Below are 22,653 nucleotides of genomic sequence, written 5' to 3' on the forward strand. Positions count from 1 at the left end.
CACTGTCCTTAAAATCGTTTTATAGCTAATATATAACAAAACTTACCAAAATAGCTTCGATGACTATGGCTTCGTGTCCACTACGTGATTGGAAAGGATGTGTATACCAATGAATTAATTGGAAACACAGTGGTCTAAAGAGTTGTTCAACAACTTGATCCATGTCACATCCTAATCGAAGCAAGGAAACTGAGACATGTTTCAACAATTCATCCAAATCGGATATTCCAGAACCCGACATTTGTTTAGCTAAAAAAGAGTAGATTGTTTCAATTTTAAACCCCAATTCAAGTTATAAGTTTCAAGAACAACTTGAATTCTTCTAGTTTTGAACCAATTTAAATCATTTCTAGTCTTTTATACTCTACAAGGTGTTTTACATAATTTTAGAATACAGGGTACATATAAAATAGCCATAAGCTCTCTGGTAAGTACAAGAAACCTCTAAAAAAAATTATAAAAAACCCATTGACATTTTTAACGAATTTATCAACACAAAACAGTTTGGTAAAATTGGCACCATTGTCAGTACTTGTTTGTTTCCGCCGGACCTTATGCCGTACCTCTATAATAAATTTAATTAACATTTTTTTTACTATATTGCCAGATCAATTTTTTAGTTTTCTGGATATAAAAATCACGATAGAGTGTTATACTCGAAACTAAGGATTTTTGTAAATTGCAGATTCTGAAAGTAGACACAAAATTATGTCTAGTAACATCAATTTTTTTTTAAATCGGACTTTTTTAGTAATAATACAAAATTTGCTCTGTGACGTAAGCAATGTCTCGACTAATGATTTGTCAGTTTTTTGCTGCATCTAATTAACGGTACGACCTACTTTTAGACTGGTAAACGACAAATACAAACGTCAAAACCATGCGTTGCCGATTGTGTGATAATATTTTGCAGGAGTTTGTGTTTTGGTAAAAGGACTGCTCCTGCAGCACATCTGAAGTCGTATGTAAAATAACAGAAGCAAAAATTAAGAAAAAACGTACGTCTTTCAAGCTATCTTTGTTGGCAAGTTTTCTATCACAAGTTCTGTGACTGGCTGATTCAAAAAGGAACATTGCTGACGTCAGGCCAAGAATTTTCACCTTCTCATTTATTTTTCTCAAAAACGGTAGAGCTCTGGTTAAAATAAAAACATATAGGTCGCCTATTTTGTTGTTGGCTATCCATATAAAAATTTTCATTTTTATTATAACACTCCATTGTTTATAAAAATTGGACTATACAGTCTGAATCGTAAGTACCGCACAAATTATCATGAAAACTCTTAATATGAAATCTAAACACAAAAAAATAAACAAAAAAAAATCACCCCTTATAAAATAAAACAAAAACACAAGACATATCTCCTTCTATAAAACTTTCAAAACTTATTCAACTTTTTTATTTTATTTTCTTTTATTTATTTTTTTTGCTTAATTTTTTTCGATTTTTTTATTCTTACTAGAAAGATAAACTTGTGTACTATCTAAAACACTAATCAAAATGTCAGATGTCATTTAAAACAATATTAAAAAATAAATGACATCATAAATGTCACTGAAAAGGTATGAATTTTGTGCGTTACATTTGATTCAGTCTGTACGGAAAATCGAAGCAAAAACATAAAAATTATGTAATAAAAATAAATAATTATAATAATTATTTCCTCCAATGGGTAAGGCATTTTATCGTTATGTGGAAAATTTCATTATCCAAAAATCTAGAAAACACCACTTCAAAATAAAATTCATTTCTAAATTCTTGTAAACGCACGTATAGTACTTCTAAAAATAAGTGAGAACAGAATTAATTGCTTTATGGATATATAGTATGCTCTGCGGTATTTGAACTGCAGTAAATAATAAGTCGAGCACTCGAATTAACCTTAACAATAGAGGCATTTGAGTTGTCGCAAAAATAGTTTTTATAAGTCCGAACCATTCTATCATGGCTACCAACTCCAATATACTTAATGTCAACAGTAATTGGGGTACTCGTATCAAAATTTATGACAGTTCAAATACTGTGGAGGATACAATAATTATCCATGGAAAACCCACAGACGGCTACCGGCGCTTTTACTCCCCAATAAAAGTATCTCCAAATTTAGCCAGCTGGGCTGGTTACCAGGGCCGTATTCACTTTATACAAAGCTTTATGTATGAAAACTAAGCTATTGAATAGCTAATTGTAAATGCTACGGTTGATGAGTTGGTGCAAACTAATTTTTCGCAATGATACACATTTTGTTGATTGTGATTCAGGTAGCAAAGACTTACGGGTTAGTGACCCTTTGCGGGTGGCTAATGCATAGACTGATCCAGAAAAACTGAGCTTGTTGGCAATAGATTTAATAGCATTTTGGCTCGTAATTTGCAACACTGCAACCGAATTCGATTGATTTATCTTGACAATTATTTGACGTTCAACACCACAAGAAAGTTAAATTGATGGTAACTGGGTAACTCCATGGTATTCTTTAAAATTTACATTCAGTGTTGCCGACTCAGTATTTTAATTATCAACTTGCACGCTGTAGAGAACCAATTTGCTTAATCATCCCTCTTTCCAGGTAACAATATTTGGGTTTGCAGATTAGTAATTATTACCTGCCTATTTACTTTCATTTGTTTTCTAAAAATTATAAAAATGGTCCCCACTTTTCTTCCTTAAATGAGACGACAGTTAACTTTGGTTCCTTATTTTGAGTTTGTGATTTCGTGATTTAATTTAACTTAATTTTAACTGTTTAGCTATGTGGAGGTCTTGTAATCTAATAATTTTTAACAAAGGCAACAAGAAAGCCATTTAACTTGATGATAACGAAGATATGATCGTTACTGAAGGTGACAAATATAAAACTATAATTGACAATAGCGCTTCTTCTTCACAAAAGAAGTTTCTTCCTTCAGAGGCTTAACAATTATTCTAAATGTTTACAACACACTGAAAGAGACGAAAGAAGTGACTGAAGAAAAATTAACTCAAACGACGTCTGAGTAGTACACAAAAATGCCATATTCATCTGTCTGGCGATTTATCAAATTTGATATAACAACAAGGAAGACAAGATTCGACAAAGGTTTAACTAGAAAGTTGAAGCCCCAAGAACATGCGGATAAGTAAAAAAAATTATCTATAAAAATAACAATTTGCCTACATTGGAGAAAGTCCGCCACTGCTTGCAGTTTATGGCTAGGAATTCGCGGGTGCGCGTGAAAAAGGTGATAAGTCAGTTTTTAGTAGTAAGCAAAAGGTTTTGAGATTTTTTTGAAAAAGATAACATACTGAAACGTGTACCCCCCCATGGGTACAAAAATAAAAAAGCCGAACTATTTTTGTTGTGATAGAAACGGACAATTTAAACAATTTAAAACAACAATGGAAATTGTTGCTATGAATACAGACTAATTATTAAACACTGACCGGCTCGTTTGCACAAAAGAAAGGAGGAAAGCAGTGAAAATTATAAATAGGAATTTTGCAAAATGTTATATAGAAAAGTTGTTGTATTTGAGGAGTTTTATTACGTGTTAAAACTAACACACGTATTTCTGATACACTCTGTATACATATAGTATTACAAGTAAGTCATATACAAGACCCACACAAAAAATTATTAAAAACCATAGTACCATTTTTAATGAAGAAATAAAATGGCTAAAAATTGAGGTTTTTTTCATTTTATTTTTAAATGACACTAACAATTTTTTTCAAATTTATGTATATTGTTGCTAAGGTCAACGAAAGTCACCATATTTTTTTAAGCAATTTGAACTTACAATTTTTTTAATAGAACAAATTATATCGACTTTTTAACCCGTTTAAACTCGAATACTTAAAATGAGATTACAAACTGACCTGTGAGGTAGTGACTGAATTTAGGAACAACATACAATTGTAAAGAAAACATTTTGTTTATTACTTCTCTTAAAAATCCAATTTCAAATTTTGTGTACACGCGCTTGCATGGACAGCTCCTCTTTGGACGTTCTGAGTATAGTTTAACCTTAAATACAAATATTTACGTTTTCGAATTTTTTTAAACGCTAAAGAGTGGAATCTAATGGTCGTATTAGTAATAGTGGGAAAAGATTACATTAAATAAACTACTTCTTGTTGGATTTTCTTGGAGTGGAAATGAAGTAAAACAAAGTTTAAAAACCCAACACACCAAACGTTTATTTGAAACACAACGCGTTTTAACCGCAAAGTGGTCATCCTCAGGTGAGAATATAACTTCACAAGAAAATATTTTTGCTTACAAGTTAGGAATTTATAAAAACTTTGGGAGCAGTCAACTGAAAAAAGTATTTCTGTAATACTTAGTGTTGCACTGTCACGGAGATTACGTGCATATGCAAAACTTCAGCTCGTTCAAACAACAGGAAATTTGACTCGAAAAATTTGAAACATACAAAGCAAGTTAAATAAAAGTTTAAAAAAAATTAAAGGCTAAAATCGAATAAAAAAACAATGAAATTTGAGGAAAGTCTGAATAAGGGAACAACTGAATGAATACTGAATGTAAGATACTTACTGCAAGAAATTGAAAAGTGAAAATAAAAACGAGAATACAAAACAGAAAAAAAATAGCAAAATTCAAATGCGAACATTGAAAGAGAAAGTAAAAGTTTTTATAAAAAAAATAGTGAGAAAGAAAAAATGAAGAAATGTGAAATAGAAAATAAAGCAAGAGAATATAAAGCACAAAAAACGACAAATATCAATGACTAATCGTTAACTAGTGTAATCTAATAAAGATGAACATCCTGGAAGTATAAAGGTAATAAAATTTAAAATTTTTGGATTTCCACATCAACCTATACTTTATCAAATTCTGCTACAGAAAAAAGACAAGATTTTCACCTATATCACAATAAGTTTTTAAATTGTGAAACCTTAAACAATAATATACTTACTTGTGCCAAGAAAAATCATAACAGTAGCTTGCAGTAATTCACACGCTGTTATTCTGGTCTTCCGATCGGAACTATTCAAGGCAACATTTACAATCCTTGGTAGTAATTTATCCAAATAAACTTGTAGCTTAACATCTTCGTAGGGTAAATCAATTTTTAGATGTTGTTCATTTGCCCAAACCGTCAAATCCGCATTATCTTCTGAAACTGCCAAAGCTTCGCACAACAAACTATTTTGTTGTCCAACAAACTTGATCATTTTTGTTTTAAGCCGGAGAAGTTCCGGTTCAGTATCAAGCAACACTTTGCGCTTCTTCAACGCCTGAGAGCTCTTCCTTCTGTTGTCGTTAATACCAGAACTCATGCTTTCCAAAGATTTACTTTGCAGGTAGGAGTCAAACAGCGGAAGAATCTGTTTTAAAAACGGTTCGAACTCATCAGGATCAATCTCGTTTTGCCAACACTCTAGAGTTTCTAATGTCAAATATGTTAATTTTGTGGAAGTACGACCAACGTGAAAAATGGTACGAAATGACGGAGTACAAGTCGATAACATATCTTTAATTATAACAATTGGGTATTGTAACAGAACTTGAAGACAAGCGATTAGCAAATCGCCGGTGAATTGTTGCGTTTTGTTCAACAAACTTGTGAGAAACTTTCTCAGTGTTAAATAACACATTGTAGCGTCCTCACACGAACTGTTGAAATAATTGATATCTTTACAGATTTTCAAGCAAAATGATAGTAGTTTGTAGAAACCACTGATTAATTGGTGCTTTTCGCATTTTGCTATTAGATAATGTATCAATTTGTAGACACATTTCTTTAATAAATTGGAGTCAATATATTCGAAAATCTTCTCGTAAAGGTCGACCAGATTGAGAAAAATTGCAAAATCGTTAACTGCATTCAGTTTATACGCAGACTGTATGTCTGTAACAGCTTCACTATTGTCATTCAGTGTTACGGACACGTTTAATTTATTGATTAATATCAACAAAGTTCTCATCAACTTATCAATTACCTTGACTAAAATGTATTTGCGTTCTTGCAAAAAAATCCTAAACTTGTCAAATCGACGAACTGGGACGATTTTAAGTAAAGACTTCCACATGTTCAAATAATCTTTTATCGTAACAACTTTTTGTGAGCTTGTTTCTAATAATTCAGCTTCCGTAATATGTTGATGAGAACACGTCCATACTACTCCTTGGAATATTACATTTTCGAGGAAAGTGTTGAATATGTGTTCGCTGTTCAGTGATAGATAATAAAACGTCAATACTAAAGCTTCTGTAACCAGCGGGTGACAATAGTATGGTAATTGTGGAAATATTTTCATAAGAAGAATAGTTCCTTTCTGAAGGCAAAAGAGTTCATTGTTGGTAACTGTTTTAAACTGGAGAAAATTTGCAACAGTTTGTAGATAAAACGGCAGAAATTCCAATACATCAGTCGAAGGATCGAGGTTGAGTATGTAAGTCTGTTCAAAATTTTGGATTATTTGCGCAAACAACTTTTTTATTTCCTCTTGCTCTAGCTGTAACTGATACACCCCAGAAAATGAAGAAAGACCTTGTAAACATAACCTTTTATCGTAATTAAACACTTTACTCTGGGTCATGTTTGCAATAAAATATTCCTTAAAGTACTGAAATTCTAAAATTACGACTTTTCTTAAAATTACAAGTTATACTAACCTCGGTAACATGTTTGTAGTGGCAAGATCCATCATTTAATAAGAAAGTTCCAAGACCTAAGTAGAAAGCTTCAAGGACCAAAATTCCTATTTTTTGGTCTTCGGTACCGGATTCTAACCACTTGAGTAAAGTATCATGCCAATACTTGTGTTTATCCACCATTAAGTTTATAAACAATGAAATATTATTAGCCAGGAAAGTTAAGGCAGCTAAAATATTATATAGTGAATGAATAGTGTATAGAACAATTGAAATATGTTTGTAAAAGAATTTTTCTAAGATGCAAAATCCATACAAAATAAACATGTCTTTATTGATTTATATTTACAAAATGAATCAAAAGATATGGGTGGTGAAACTTAAGAAATGTTATCGGAAATTACATGTTTTTGAGGAATTCCGATCCGACAAAGAAAAATACTTCCTGAGTACTTAAAATTTCTTTTAAAAACTTGAAACCAAATATTTGTTTGGTACACGCTATCTAAAATGGTTACTTTGGGAACTGCTTTGAGTCCGCAAAATATCATTTTAAAGAACAAGTACTTAAAGTCGTCATAGCAACACTTTGCCGACTCCAATAGTTATTTATGTTACAAGGCTGTGAACACTTTTTTTAAATAGTCATTCGAATAAAGAAAGATAGTTCACGGCCATGTGGCATACAAAATTTTGTGTGCAACAGTGAAAAATTATCAAAATTAAAGTTTCGATCGAATCTTAACATTAAATTAAATTTAACGGTGTGCTTTGGTATGGTAACTAGGGCTTGCGTAGTTGCTGTTTATTATTGTCATCTAGGATTGTCCTTGAAAGTGGTGCTGTTTTTCGTACTTTTTAAGGAAAATCAGCAGTGAAAGTGAGCAAATGCTTTAATATTTATTATCACATATTAATAAATAACGTTCGAATCATCTAATGAAAGCTAAATTCATTTTGCGGACTCTAATTAGTTTATTATTTGACAAAATAACACGCAAAGTAAATTAATTAATAGTGCTTCAAAAAATTTTACAATTTTGTTGTTTTAGAAAGCTAGTACCAAAAAAGTTTGTACGCAACACTTCCGCAAGATAGTTTTAGAGGACTCATCTCATTAAGAACTCGGCTCCTTCGTCGCCTTGTTCTTAATCCGATTCGTCCGCTAAAATCTGTTTTGCGGACTTGTAACATAAATAACTATTTCAATTTTTTATTACCATTTAGTTAAGAAAACAATACATCAGATTTTTCAATTTAACAATTTTTTAATTTTACATCTAGAGATTTTTTACTGCTCAGGTTTCTAGTCTTATAGTTTCTTAATGCTTTAGTCACACAATTTTTATAGTGCTCAGTATTTCAGATTTTTGATTTATTATTACATTACACTCTTATTAGTTTCCCCATGTTTCATATTCATTTCCTTAAATTTTAAGTTTTTCGTGGTTTTATTATCTTATGACTCCAGTTTTCCAATTTCTTAACATTCTTGCTTTGGAGTTCTATGGTTTCTTAATTTCTTTCTCTTTCCGACACTTATTTCTATAGAAATTCAATCTCATTATTTCTAAGTTTTTTTATTCAGCTATTCAGTTCTTAAGTGTCTGGACTTTTCAGTGAAAGTGTTTCAATTTATTAGTGTTTCTCTTCCCCGGTTCTATTGTTTTTTCAGTCCTCAGTAGCTTAGTTCTTCAGAATTTCAATCTCACTACGTTTTAGTTTTTTATTGTGTTTCAGCTTTTTAGTTTTTCAGCTTTAAAGTTACTTACTCAAAATATTAGTTTTTATTTTTAATTTTTTACTGTTTTACTTTTCTTTGTAGGGTCTTTTAATTCTGAACATTCACAAGGTCTTACAAAAGCACAGTAATATTTTAGTCAAGAAACTGTGATAAATTACTTACTTTCTCAATTTAAAATTTTAGTAAATAGCAACACAAATTTAGAAACAGTAGGCCTTAGACTTGTTGAAGCAATTAAACTTGTGAAAAAGGTATACTTTTTATAAAAAGTGCTCCAGTAATTGTAGAAAAATTAGTTCGTGACAAATAAACTGTACAAAAAAAACTCTAAAAAAAACCTAATAAAAATAAAAAAGTTAATTGAATGAAAAAATATACACGAATTTAGTACTATTTCTACACATTTTCATTTTCTAACTTGAGATAATTTTTTACAGAAAAACGATATAATGTTAAAACAGTGACAATGTTTAGCATCCACGATTAATTAATGTGCAATCGAGAATATTTTATAGTCTTTTATAAAATGTACATATGTCGTTTTGTTTGCGTTTGTAATGGAATTTATTACAATAAAAATTATGATTTTATTTTTCTTGTTGTGGGTATTAATAAAATAAAGCTTTAAACTTTCCAAAAATCAGTTCTCTAGAAATTACTAATCGATATCGCTTTAGTTGGTCAGAAAAGTTGCATATCAAAATATACAGGGTCGCTAAAAAGTATGGATACAGTTAAATATTTTCCGAACGGTTTAACAGAAAACCTTGAAATTTGGGAAACAGTTAAAAGTGTTTAAATTCTATCATCGGAGAGATTTTTCAAATTTTTATCGTCATTTATTTTAAAAATACAAGGCTAACTTGATTTTTTCAAATGGCACGAAGGGTCAAGTTTAATCATTTTTAAAAGAAATTTTTTTAAAAAAGAAAAAAATAAAAATTAAAAAAAAATCTGGAGTAGTAAAACCAAGTAAAATTTGAAATTACTGTTATTAGCGATATTTGTCACTTGTATATTAGCCAAAAATTAAACTTGGGTGCAATAATTAGTTTAATAATGGTACATCTAGATAAAACTGAACGAAAAAATTCCCATGTTGGTTTATCATGGAGACAGAAAGTCAAAAAGTTAGTAGAAATTATTTGAACGTCTTTTGTAGCATAAAAATCAAGTATTTTGTGTTTAATTTTTTAATTAAGACGTGTTCTTTTTCAGTTAAAAGCGTCATTTTAACAATTATTTTTTACTTTTACTTATTTTTGGTCAGCTTTTAAACAGCAAAGAGCTAACGATATTAGATAAAGATAACATTTCCAAGGCTAACAAAATTTTACCTTATTCAAAATTTTCGATTTTTTTAAGTTTCGATTAAATTAAGGTATGCATGTGATATACCATAGAACTCAGAAAAAAAAAGCTCTTCTCAAAAATATTAAATTATACCCTTATTGCTATTAAAAAAATCAAGTTAGCCTTGTGTCCCAAGAACAAATGCAGAACATCTGAAAAAATACTCTTAAGCACACACCAAATTTCAATCAGTTTTGATAAATAGTTTTTATAATATTTAACTAACTGTACACATACTTTTTAGCGAGCCTGTATTTATTTGTTTAGCCAGCATTTAATTCAAATTTATATTAATATTTTTGAAAGGTGAAAGCATTCGTCTGTCACCACACACAATTTAATGTTTAATTTAATTACTCCTTTGTTTCAATTACAGTTACATTTTTACAATTACATTCTACAAAAGTTCGGAGAGTTTTGATAAACGACATTTCATATTATGACTTGGTTGTGCCTTTTCTAGCAATAATGACAAAATAGTCATCACGAGTGTACTTGTAGTAATTGTGACTAATTACAATAGTATATTTTGTTATTTTGACAGAAATAACTAATAACTAATCACAATTATAATGCCAATTTACAAAAAGGGGACAAAAGTAACATTAGTAACTACCGATCTATTTCTTTAATTAATAACTTTAGCAAATGCTTTGAAACGCTTATTTACAACGTAGTAAGTGTTCATGTTAAAAAATACATATGTAATGAACTAATAATTTTGTGTTTGGCAGATCTACTGTAACAAATCTTTCCTGTTTTTCCCCAGTACCTTGCAGAAACTTTAGATCTTGGAGTGCAATTTGATGTTTTCTCTGCAGACTTTTCAAAGGCCTTTGATAGTGTAAACTTTAATTTACTGCTTTCCAAACATTATTATATTGGTATTTCAGACTCTTTGATAAAAATTTTTCAATCCTATCTTACTATTTTTCCAAATAGTTTTGTATCTGACGTATTTGAAGTTACGTCTGGAGTGCCACAAGGTTCGATACTCGAAGCGCTTCTTTTTGTACTGTTTATTAAAGACATTGTAACTTCTTTTGACATACGTTTTCCTATACGCTAACTATTTATTTTTTTGTAGAATAAGAACTTCTCTTGACTGTAATGTTCGGCGGAAGAATATTCTTAATCTATTAGAATGGTGTTAGAAGAATAAGTTCAATCTTAATATGTCAAAATGTTTTTTAATGCAATTTTCTAACGAATCTGTCATAAAGTCGAATTATTTTATTGATTCTTTACTACTAAAAATGATTATGTCAAAGATCTAAGTGTTACTTTTGATCCGAAGTTAACGTTTTCCAATCACATTGATAGTGCCATATTAAAAGTTTCTAAGATGTTAGGTTTTGTTATAAGAAATGGTTTTGAACTTTCACAAATTAACACTTTGAAATTGCTATATTTTTCTTTTGTTAGATCAGATTTAGAATATGCATCAGTTGTCTCCTATTTACGTTACCTACCGGGAAAAGCTTGAAATTTCTGGCTTATCGAGATGATGGAACTTATCCTTCAGTTGGTTTTCCGCAAGAAATACTATTAAATAAGTTTCAATTATCTAGTCTTAAAATTAGATATAAATCTGCAGCAGTACCGTTTCTTTTTAAAATTATACACAATAAAATTGATTGCCATCAATCAATACTCTAGAAATAAACAATTATTTTACTTGGATGCTAGTCAGACAACTAAAAAAAAATCACATAAATTTAATTGCGTTTTCCACTTTTTGAAGTTTTTTTTGACAATAATGTTATGTAAACATTTAATTTTTTGATATTGTCAATTCGACAATTAAAGGAGTTAGTACCCCTCCATCCCTTCACCACACTTTTCACAAATTGATAACTATATTTTTATAGTTATTAACATGAGTGCACAAACACAAGCTTAAAGTTCGAGGGCTGTCATTATGCAACAAGCGTATGCGAGAACTTTAAGCATTTACGCATAAGTGTTATTAAATTTTTTTAATATTGTAATTTAAAATACGTTGCCAAGGAAAGCGTGTTCTAAAATAGTAAAAACAAGGCTTAACATCTTACCAACAAAAAAAATTAAAACCGCATTTGAACATTTGAAAGAGAAATCTTAGGTTTTTGATTTGGCATTTCTAATAGTAGTTATTTTATTCACAAGCCGGAGGCGAGTGTCATAATGGATACGAATATCTTAGTAACCATTCAATGGGACATGTATAACCTTTTTAATCCACGACCGCTCATAATAGAAAAAATAAATAAAAAAATAGCTCATAAAAAATAAACGCGTTATTTTAATTTACCATTTTTTCCTAATTAAAAAAAAATTGGGCTTACCTTTATTTGCGATTTTAACAGTTCCAGAAGGAATTGCTAGTGTTTCAATATACTTATATACTTTATTAACAACAAACACATCTTCCTTAGAGTTCATATCAAAAGGAAAGCTTGCACAGAAACGGTCAAGTCCAGTAAAAAGTCCAGACAACTGTTTGTTTGATAAACTTAGTTTAATCATTTGTGTCTCCAATCCATTAAGAAAGACAATTCTCAGACTTTCATTATTTGGCACCAAATACTGGAAATGTTTAGCGAAGGTTCCCAATGCTATAAATGTCTTCTCTTCGACTACAATTAAATAAATTAATTAGAAATGTATTTATGTTTTCATGTTTAATTTACCTGAATCAGTTTTTGTTATAGAAATACTTTTCAATAGGTTATTGTAAACTTCTAAATAAATTTCAGAATTGTCAAGAAATATTTCTTTTTCAAGTATGACAATGACGACTTCCAGTGATTTAACTTTTTCATCGGAACTTACCAGTAATGATTTAATCACTTTGAAGCATGTTTCAAAAATTACAGAAACATATTTTTTAAGTTTGAAGGGAAAATTATTGATCAAAGCATAAATAATTTCAAAAAATTTTACAACAGATGTCTTGAATGGTTTCTTGTTGATAATTTTCTTCACAAAAGTGTGAAGCCCAGATGATGTACTGAAGAAATAATGCAGACTTTGATCTAAATACGGCAGTTTAAACAGTCATTTAACTCATCCCACATACTTTCAATTCTCACCAAGATAAGTCGAGTTTATTTGTTCATGTGTAAGGGCATCACTAAAGTTGGTTAATAATTGATTACACTGTTTACTTGCTACATCTTCTGCTTCTTCATCCAAGTATTTGTACAGTAATTTTAGAAAATCGCGCGGACTTAAATCCATGATTTAGGTGTTCATAACCTACAAATAAAAACAAAAGCAGACGTACTAATCACTACTGAGTAATAGTAACACAAACATTTAAGGATAATACCCAAAAAAAATAACAATCAAAGTTTCACCAAACAACATAACCTCAAAATACACAAAACTGTAACTGTCAAAACATAAATTGGCGGGTGCAGGTTGCGTTTTTCGACCATATATAGGATAGACACGCCATACAGCGAGTTTATAGGCAGGTTGTTCAAAGCCACCACGTAAGGGCGAGAGGACTGAGAGGCAAGAGCCTACTCTTGTTCATTGCATACTCCTTGTTCATTGGCAGCTCGTAGTCAAGGGGCAGACAATTGAGAAAACATTACAAGTTTCAGAAATATTTTATGTATTCAAGTTTAAAAAAAATGGTTTAGTTAAAATACTTATAATTTTACCTTATGACATGCCGTCAGATTTATAATATTCAAATATATTCAGTATCAAAGCGGAAATTTAGAATTCGTTACGAAGCCACTGGTGTGTTTCCATATTTAGGTTAACACGTGTAGTTTCTTACTTACGGATGACAATACCGATAAATAAGCCCTTGTGGATACCTTCTCCTGTATGTTACGACGCAAGAACCAAATTTCACTCATTCACAGGTAACGTTAAGCCCAAAATTCACAATTTTTCCCTTAATTAATCACAATCGTGAAGCAGGAACTTTGACGAATATTAACAAAACACTTGAAAATATTTTGAATGGACCAATCAGAGAAGGGGTACCTAAGGGTTAAACTCGCGTACCATTTCTCACTTCCTTGCACATGTTGGCTTCACAACAAATCTCAGCTTGCCCAGTCTATCCGATATATAGTCGAAGGCTGCATCAACTGTCACCAACCCAAAAAAAAAATTAAATTAATTATCACCAGGAGGATACCATTGATGGAAATTCTGCCAGATTAATTCGTATTTTCACCAAACTTGATTTAAGTTGTTCCAATAGTGTACAAGGTTTATGTTTTATTAATAAATTGGGGGTCATAGGGTAAGAGTTAGGAAAAATGTAATAACTAACGGGTATCAGGTGTTATTTGTCGTTATGTTGGCTGTGAATTTGAAATTTTCTATTACTGCCAATTTTGACTATTTAGTTAAACAAATATGCACTAAACACGTTGTACTAAACACGTTGTTTGAGTTCTAATTTTGTTATGATTTTATAAAAATCTTCCTTAAGCCAGGCAACCAACAATACGCTTAGAATTTATTCAGTGCCGTCGAAGGTGCCGTCCTTTTTTCTGTTGGTCACACTGATAACTAGCTTGTTATTGGTTGCCGGTCACGTGGTTACTGGTTAATATGTTTATTTGTTGAACTTGTAACTAAGTTTTGTTTATCGTTGTTCTGAGCTGGAAATCTCGGTAAAAAAGTGTTGATGTAATTTATGCCTTTTTGTTTGAACATTTCGGTGCAAATACAATCCCAAAATGTGATAGTGTTGGTTCAGTGCTTGCCGGACCGATTTTTGGTTATGATTTGGATGCTTGGAAGTAACGTTTGCCGGTTGATTGGTGTTTGGGGTAAGTACTTGAAACTGTTTTATTTTCGATTATACTTGGATTTGTTATAAAGCGTGAAAGTATCATACGGCGGTTCCAAAAACACCAAACACGTGTTTCGACCTCAAGATTGAACCTTTTGCTCCTGTGAGATGATCGTTTTGTGGGTAGTGAAGACGGTATCGAACAAAAAATATATATCGACATATCGATGCACCTTCTACGGATAATATCGATATATCGATACTGCCGTGCTAAGCAAGAACGTCGTAACTAATTTTTTTGTCAAATTTGAGATAACACAAAATCTGAGATCAATAGTGCAATAACTTTGATTCTAAATAACTTTAATAGATATTATCCAGAAATTAATAAGACGAAATACGTAAATAAAATTGACGTATGTGGGGTTTGTGCAATATTACTTAGCAAGAAAGTCGTAACTATAAAATGTATATGAAACCCACTCATTAATGAATTAAAAATTGTATATTTTCTAAAATTAATCAAAAAAATAGGTACCACCAAGTTTGGTAGATTACCAAGTCGAATTACAATTAAAAAAACAAAAAAAAGTGTATGACTTTGACCATGCATCCCGAACTGATATAGCCAAATCGAACCCTCACTGAAATAGGTTTTACTGATGATGCGGATAGATGGCCTTAGTGTTTTACGGGAAAAAGAAATCCTATTGGCGGATTTAAAATTTCAGATTATTGAAGAAAAACGTGGTACCGATGCGCGGCTGACAAGTAAAAATTTCACAAACGTCAGCAAAATTTGAGTTTATTTTTTATTCGGAAATAAAATTAACTAGACGCTCTCTGGTGATGACTTTTGAACAATGACGAAAACAGTAAAGAAATTTTCGTAATGCCACATTTAACTGACATATGACTGACATTTAATGAATTGTTCAACAATTTTGCGTGTATAGTGTTAATTACTTACAATAGAAAGAATTACTTTAAAAGTACGTGGTGGTAAATACTAGCGTTCACTTTGGTTCTGTGGTTTTTCGTGGTATAAAGTGTTTATTGTTGGAACTTGAAAGTGGATAAAAAGTGAAAAATATTTAAATTTTGATTACAAAGTGTTATCAAACAGTTGTCTAATTAAAGATTATAAGTAATGGATCACAGTGAACACAAAGTTTGGCTCAAGAAACCAATAAATTAGTGAATAAGTGTTATGAATTTTAGGTTAGAATTTTCCACTGAAAAAATCATGAAATGCTGCGGTAAATCTACAAAACTACAATAAAGATTAACAACTGCTGATACATTTAAACGTAAATTATGCCAAAAGGTAGGTTTTTCAATGTCTTTGTAATAATTTTCCAATAAAGAAAGTGAACCAAACAGTCATTCGTTATTCGTGTTTTCCTCGTCATCTCTCATTTGTCAACATAAGTTTCTTGCATCAAAGATGCAATAATCATTCCGCATAGGCAATGTAATAATTGTGAAGCCCCAAAATTCGTACAACGCTCGAAATATCCGAATAAACATTTTCCCGCCATTTATGGTTACTGTTTTCGACCTAGCTCAGTGGCGCTCCCAACGGTAATTTTACTTCCGAATAATATCACGTTAATTTTTCAAAGTTTTATTAAGATAGTGGTTCAAGGTGTCGTGTTTGGGTTAGACTATTGCCTACTATCGGTTAGGAACAACATGATCTCCAAAAATATAACGTAGTAATGAGCTCCAGAAGGTTTTCGTAGATAGGTGCGTTTTTCCCAAAAGTGAGTTTTTTGAGACCAAACCGCAAGTGAGTCACACTGCGAGGAGACTCCCATAGACAGAAGTTGCAAACATAAGGTGCCAGTTTGGCTGATTGCAAGTATGTCTTTATCATCGATTCGGTGACGACTATTAGTTTTGTAAACCTAATGGATTTAATAAATATCTTTAATATTAAATGTGATCGTGTCATGTTGGGTAAAATTCTTCCATCTGTGCTGTCTGTGCATCCACCTTTTCAAATACAATTACAAAATTTTCATAATAATTGTATTTGATAAGGTTTTGACATCATTTTGACGTGAGCAAAAATTTAAAAAATACAAAGGATGATGTATGATATATGGTGTCACAACTCCCTTTAATTCCCCATATAAAAATGTCAACTGAACGCAATGCTAGCAACTGGCAAGGTCGGGAACTTTTTTCAACATTGTTCAGCAGATGGAGCTGTTCTACAAATTTTTGACTAATTTTCAAACTTACGTCATATTGACACAACATATTAAATTCTGTGGTCTAAGGCTGTTTACGGTGTTTACGACTATCTACGAACCTGTGCCAGGAATTATATTAGTTAATGAATCACAAGTATGATCTTTAAAGTGGAATTGATTTATTTGCAGTAAAATGGTTTCAACACAATAATCTCTTGAGTAGAGACATCAGCTGTCATAAAAATAAATAAATTTATATCGGAGGCCCGAAAACGACTGTGAACACATTATAAGGTGATTGATGTCTGTACAAACGGTAGTTGCACTTGAGTTTTCGAAAGTGTTATAATACAGCAACGCTTATCACCATAGTCAAAATGTTTTTGAACTATGTACTACTTGTAGGTGTGTAGAAAAAGCTTCAATCCATCGAGTGTAACCATCTTTGCAAGCAAGCTCATTTGCATATAGGAATCAGCCTTGTTTCAATTTTAACTGAAATGAGATAATACATTCAGTAAAATAAAGAAGTATTGTAGAAATTTAAAACTAACCAGACTTTCAAGTGAACTTTTTATGTGATGACAAATATGGGTAATTAGTGAAATTAACACAATTTGGCCATTTTTGCAAAGTGTTTAGATTTGCTTTCGCTGGATCGTTTTTTGGCTTCTTTTTTACACGTTAAATTTAGTCTCAGAACAATGAACTTATGAACAATCTCGTTCATTAGAGTTTCTGCATGTACCGAACATCCAAGTTTATTTCTGAACTGATAATTTTTTAGAATCTCGGTAATTTTGTAAAGAGTATTTTGCCGTAATTCGTTTATAAAGATGTCACTAAGTAAAATTTCGAAGTCTTGAAGAAAATAATATAAATACTCTGCCGGAAATGTTAAATAGCCTCTGCTTTTTTCTTTTATAAGTGAATTAAAATTTTCGACCCCTTTTCCAATAATGAATTGCTTACATTCGTCACATTCGATTTTTTTATATTGTTTTGCCAAATAACCACAAACATAAGCAAAGGCTTCGTTATTATCATTAAAAGTTTCAACATGCGGCATTGATTCGTTATCATCTGATAGATAATTAAATGTTAAGTTGAATTTTGTTTTCTTGTCGGGTCCTAATACAGCATTTTCATTATCATTTTATTAACAATTTTCTTTATCAAAAACTAAAGTTTATTAAAATCTCACTAACATTCAATCATTGAACAACATTATTAATATGAATCGCTCTTTTACGAAGATCGAGAGCAAGTGCCCGAGGCCACCTCGTATCCCTCCCAGCAGCAGTTCCCTCTCCTCCGTTCCGCGTCCCTTGTCCAGATCTTTAGGGTCTCTGACGTCACCGATCCACGTGTCAATGAGATCACCACGTTGGAATATGGAAAAATGTTAACATTCGGCCTTTCCTGATTTCTTGAGTGGCCTCACTCAGTCACCCCAAAGTTCTGAAGAGCTGAAACTCAACAAGCGTCTAAACAAAACGAATTGATAACATTAGTTATACAAATTTTCATGCATTTTCATAATTCAGGAGAAGCTCTGGTTCAACTGCCTCAGGGTTTCCTTCCTGCAAATTTTGTGAACTTGGCCAAGTTACAAATAGAATTAATTATCAAAACATGTAATGTATATGTTAAATATACAAAGGAAATAATATATATGCCTAATGCAAATTTTTAACCTAAATAGAGTATTCGATTGGCGCATCTTAAGTCTACATAAATCTACTTAAATCTAATGTCACCCAGCACATGTACCGACAGCGACCCAGGGTACACTACTCCCTGACCAAGAGACCGCCCACAAGAGAGTCTTACCCTTTACTCTCTCTAACAGGACGCATGCAATTTCCTCTTGTCTTAACCTAACTAAGGACGCAATACAGGCCACCCCACAAGAGGATCTCACCACCCTCTACACCGTCACAGGCCAGGGGCGCCGTACGACCGTCCTGCCTACTCACAGTAGATCCATGGCCGCATATTATCAACCCCGGCCACTCCACTGTACCGCAACCGAGAACGACAGCTTCCCGGAATATCGGCAACTTCATATCGATCATTACCCAGGACTTTCGTAATCCGAAATGGTCCCCTCCACTTTGGGAGTAATTTGTGACTAACCCCAGTTGCCGGGGTACTTGTGATTTTGATGAGCACCAAATCTCCCTCACTGTATAAATGTACTGGCTTTCTTTTTGAATCAAACCGCTGCTTTTGTTCTGCCTGGTAATGATCGTTATGCCTTTCCATCCGAGCCCGAACCTCGGTTACGTCAACCACCTCCCTGTCATCAGGTTCCAGCATGCCCTGCGAAATCACGCGATAACCCATTAGTGCCTCGCTAGGTGCAACACCAATAGCTTGATTGATTGTCCCATTTAGCCCCAACTGAATATTTGAAATATTTTCGTCCCATGTCTTATCATTTTCGTAGGCGCCCATTGTGCTTAAAGAGTTTAAAATAGTTCGATTATAACGCTCAACTTGTCCGTTCGCCCGAGGGATTGCTACCGCATTCAAATGATGTTTCGTACCGATTTCAACGCAAAATGTTTGGAATTCCTTACTTGTAAATGATTTTCCTCTGTCACTAATTAGACGCTGTGGTACCCCAAAAACTTTAATCATGTCTTTTAAACATTTTACAGAAAATTTTGTTTTCGTATTTCGTACCGGATAGATTAAAATAAATTTCGTGAATGCATCGATCATAACTAAAATATGTGTGTTTCCACTTTTGGATTTGATGAAAGGGCCTAAGTGATCTATATGTACAGTGTGGAATGGTTTAGGTATTTTTTTTTATGGGATGTAACAACCCTTCAGATTTTCCACCGGGTAATTTGAAATACAAACAATTTAGACAATTTCTCACGTATTTTTTTTACAAAGCGTCTCATGCCTTTAAACCAATATTTACTGGAAAGTAAATCAAAAGTTTTGTCAAATCTGAAATGACCAGACTCGTCATGACAAAGTCGAAGAAGTTGATATCGCACCACTCGTGGTACCATTACTCGCAAACCAAATTTACTAACTTTATATACAAGACCATTTTTTAATGAATAATTATAAAAAATATCTTTATTCTGTGTCCTATTATGTCCCTGCAATTTTTTTTTTATTTCCTTAATATTTTTATCAGACTCTTGTACTGCCAATAACCAGTCATTTTCTGCTACCTTTGTCATTAAAACAAATTTTTCGTTTCTCAGTGGTTGTCGACTTAACGCATCTACGTGACGCATCCTATCATTTTTACGATGAATTATTGTATATTGGTATTCGTTTAATGCTAATACCCACCGGCCAATTCGCGCATTAACTTCACTTTTATTAAATGTGTTCTTAACTGCAGCACAGTCTGTGACAATAGTAAAGGGCCGACCCAATAAATATTGACGGAATCTCTTGACAGCAGCGACTATAGCTAATGTTTCTAATTCGAATGAATGATACTTTTGTTCAGCCTGAGCCGTCTGCCTACTAAAATACGCAACAACTTTTTCTTTACCCTCATGTAGCTGTACCAAAATACCAGCTAAACCCCACCGACTAGCATCGGTGTATAAAATAATATCCTTTCCTGGGTCATATAATGTCAATATCGGTGCACACATCAAAGCTACCTTTAATTTATTAAAGGCCTCTTCCTGAGAACTACCCCACTCCCATTCAGCATCTTTTAATAAGAGACAACTCAGGGGTCTAGATTTTTTTGCATAATCTGAAATGAATTTACGAAAATATCCAGTCAACCCTAAATATTGTTGGACTTCATGGACGTTGGTTGGTTTGGGAAATTCCTCAACTGCTTCTATTTTTCGCTTACTTGGTTTTATTGTTGATTCTGTAATTTCGTAACCTAAATATTCAATCTGTTTTTTCAGAAAGTAACATTTTTTTAAATTTAATGTTAAACCATTATCTTGTAAAACTTTTAAAACGATTCGCAAAAGATGCAATGATTCACTTATTGTTGGAGCGGGTATCAGTATATCATCTAGGTATATCAAAACTTTTGAAAAACGCAATTGTCCAAGTGCCGTGTTAATCATGCGTTGGAATACGGCAGGTGCGTTAGTCAACCCAAAAGGAACTCGCGTAAATTCATAGTGACCATCTTGGGTTATAAAGGCAGTGTAATGAATTGAGTCTTCTGAAACAGGGATATGATAATACCCAGAAAATAAATCTAGGCTTGTAAAAAATTTTCCTCCCGCTAAACGTCTTAATTGTTCCTCAATTAGAGGTAGTGGATACTTATCCTGCACGGTAATTTTATTTAAGGCCCTGTAATCGACCACCAACCGCAACTGCCCGTTTTTCTTCTTTACAAGAAGTACCGGACTGGCATACGGTGACTGCGATTCTCGTACAATGCCATTAGCAAGTAATTCATCAACTATTTCTCTTATTTTAATGCGTTCAAACTCGGAAAATTGGCGCGGTCGATGACAGACAGGTTTTTCCGTAGTCAACTGGATTTTCATTTCTACTGAAGACGCTTTTCCTATTTCTGAATAATTTTGTGCCGTGCAAAATTCGAATTCATTTATTAACTCTACAAGTGAATTTACAATTTCTGGGTCAATTTTCAGATATGAGACATCATATAATTCTGTAAAGTTCTGCCCAATCAGTACTTCAACACCCATGACACATTTTTCGACTACATACAGCTCAATATTTTTTTTACCCCGTCAACTTGAATTTCAACTCGCGTAAAGAATTCAGGTTTTATACTCCCAGTTAATGTTGTTAATAAAATACCGTCCTTTATCTTAAGTTGATTAAGCGCAAAAGAATTAGCTGCCGCACGTGTAATTAAAGAACATTCACTTCCAAAATCGACGAAACATTTGATTTCAACTCCGTTTAGGAAAATGTTTTTTATAAATTTGTTTTCATTATCATCTTGACCTATAAAATTTACATGTTTCGGTTCAATTGCCAACAACTTTTTTGTATTTTTCTGCTGTTTGGAAGGGCAATCTTTTTTTAGGTGACCCCAATTCCAACAGTGATAACACTGTATACTCGATTTAGCTTGTTTTGGGCCAAAATTTGCCGTTGAGCCCGTATTTGCCGCTCGGCTTGGTCCTGGTGTACTTATTGCACTAGTTTTATTACCCTTTTGTTCGTCGCAACATTTTTAAATGTGTAGCCAAAACAGAAGGATCGCTTATTCCGGCTGTTTCAATCGTAAATTTGACCTGCTCGTCAGGAATACTACTAATAATAAGATTAACTTTATCGTGTGACGTGATACCCAATTTGAGTTTGTTTATCAAAGCCAGCTTTTTAAAAGCATACTCGTACAAACTCTGACCATTTCTGGGTACACACGTCATCATATTTTCAAGTTCTTTGTGTAAATTCCGTTTAGGAAGAAAGTTTTGAATTAACATTTCTTTCCATTGCAACCACGCAAAAATTCGAGAGGGTAAGCCTCGATACCAATCGGCCGCAGGACCGCGCAATTTATTTAGGGCTAAATGGATTGTCGTCTTTTCGTCCCACTGATAAATTTCTGCATATTCATCGACTGAGTCCAACCAATCACTTACATTGTCGGTTATCGGGTTGAATTCAGCGATTAAATTGGACGTAACACTTACCAGATGGTGGCTCTCGGTTACCGTTTTACCTTGCGCTTGTACCAACTGCCCCATCCCTTTTAAAAGCGCTTCACTTAACGCCGAGACGTCGCTCCTTTCCGAACGTCGCCGCCGCTGGCGTCGTGAGGTGCGCTCCCGTGAACTATGACGTCCTAAACTCCGGCCCTTAGATTTTTGCTTATGCCGATGCCGCCGTTCCACATCCCTACTTGAGGACCGATCTCTTGTTTTAGAGTGACGACGATGATACTCATAATCATCATCGCTTCCAGAAGAGTGACGATTTTCTTTTCGAAGTCTTTTTGACATCTTAACACTAAATCTTAACTAATTTTTAAACTGGGTCTTTATATTGCGTACTATC

General features: G+C 32.7%; 1 protein-coding gene and 1 long non-coding RNA gene across 5 annotated transcripts in view; one reads left to right on the plus strand and one right to left on the minus strand.

Moving 5' to 3' along the window:
• LOC659348 (DNA-dependent protein kinase catalytic subunit) overlaps positions 1 to 13,468 on the minus strand; it is a 29,957-nt gene extending 16,489 nt beyond the window's left edge. The window contains exons 1-7 of the mRNA XM_008201721.3: positions 12,998 to 13,468; positions 12,774 to 12,939; positions 12,372 to 12,716; positions 12,027 to 12,317; positions 6,624 to 6,832; positions 4,921 to 6,574; positions 47 to 249 (exon numbers count right to left, since the gene is read on the minus strand). Of these exons, the coding sequence (XP_008199943.2) occupies positions 47 to 249; positions 4,921 to 6,574; positions 6,624 to 6,832; positions 12,027 to 12,317; positions 12,372 to 12,716; positions 12,774 to 12,921 (2,850 nt within the window). The 5' untranslated portion in view covers positions 12,922 to 12,939; positions 12,998 to 13,468. The remainder of the gene's footprint in view (positions 1 to 46; positions 250 to 4,920; positions 6,575 to 6,623; positions 6,833 to 12,026; positions 12,318 to 12,371; positions 12,717 to 12,773; positions 12,940 to 12,997) is intronic.
• LOC107398211 (uncharacterized) overlaps positions 13,442 to 22,653 on the plus strand; it is a 65,258-nt gene continuing 56,046 nt past the window's right edge. For all 4 annotated transcript variants that reach the window (XR_010333878.1, XR_010333881.1, XR_010333879.1 and 1 more), the window contains exons 1-2: positions 13,442 to 13,562; positions 13,621 to 14,486. This is a non-coding gene — a long non-coding RNA (uncharacterized LOC107398211). The remainder of the gene's footprint in view (positions 13,563 to 13,620; positions 14,487 to 22,653) is intronic.

The sequence above is a fragment of the Tribolium castaneum genome, chromosome 4 (genome assembly GCF_031307605.1).
Source record: "Tribolium castaneum strain GA2 chromosome 4, icTriCast1.1, whole genome shotgun sequence".
NCBI classification, from domain to species: Eukaryota; Metazoa; Arthropoda; class Insecta; order Coleoptera; family Tenebrionidae; genus Tribolium; species Tribolium castaneum.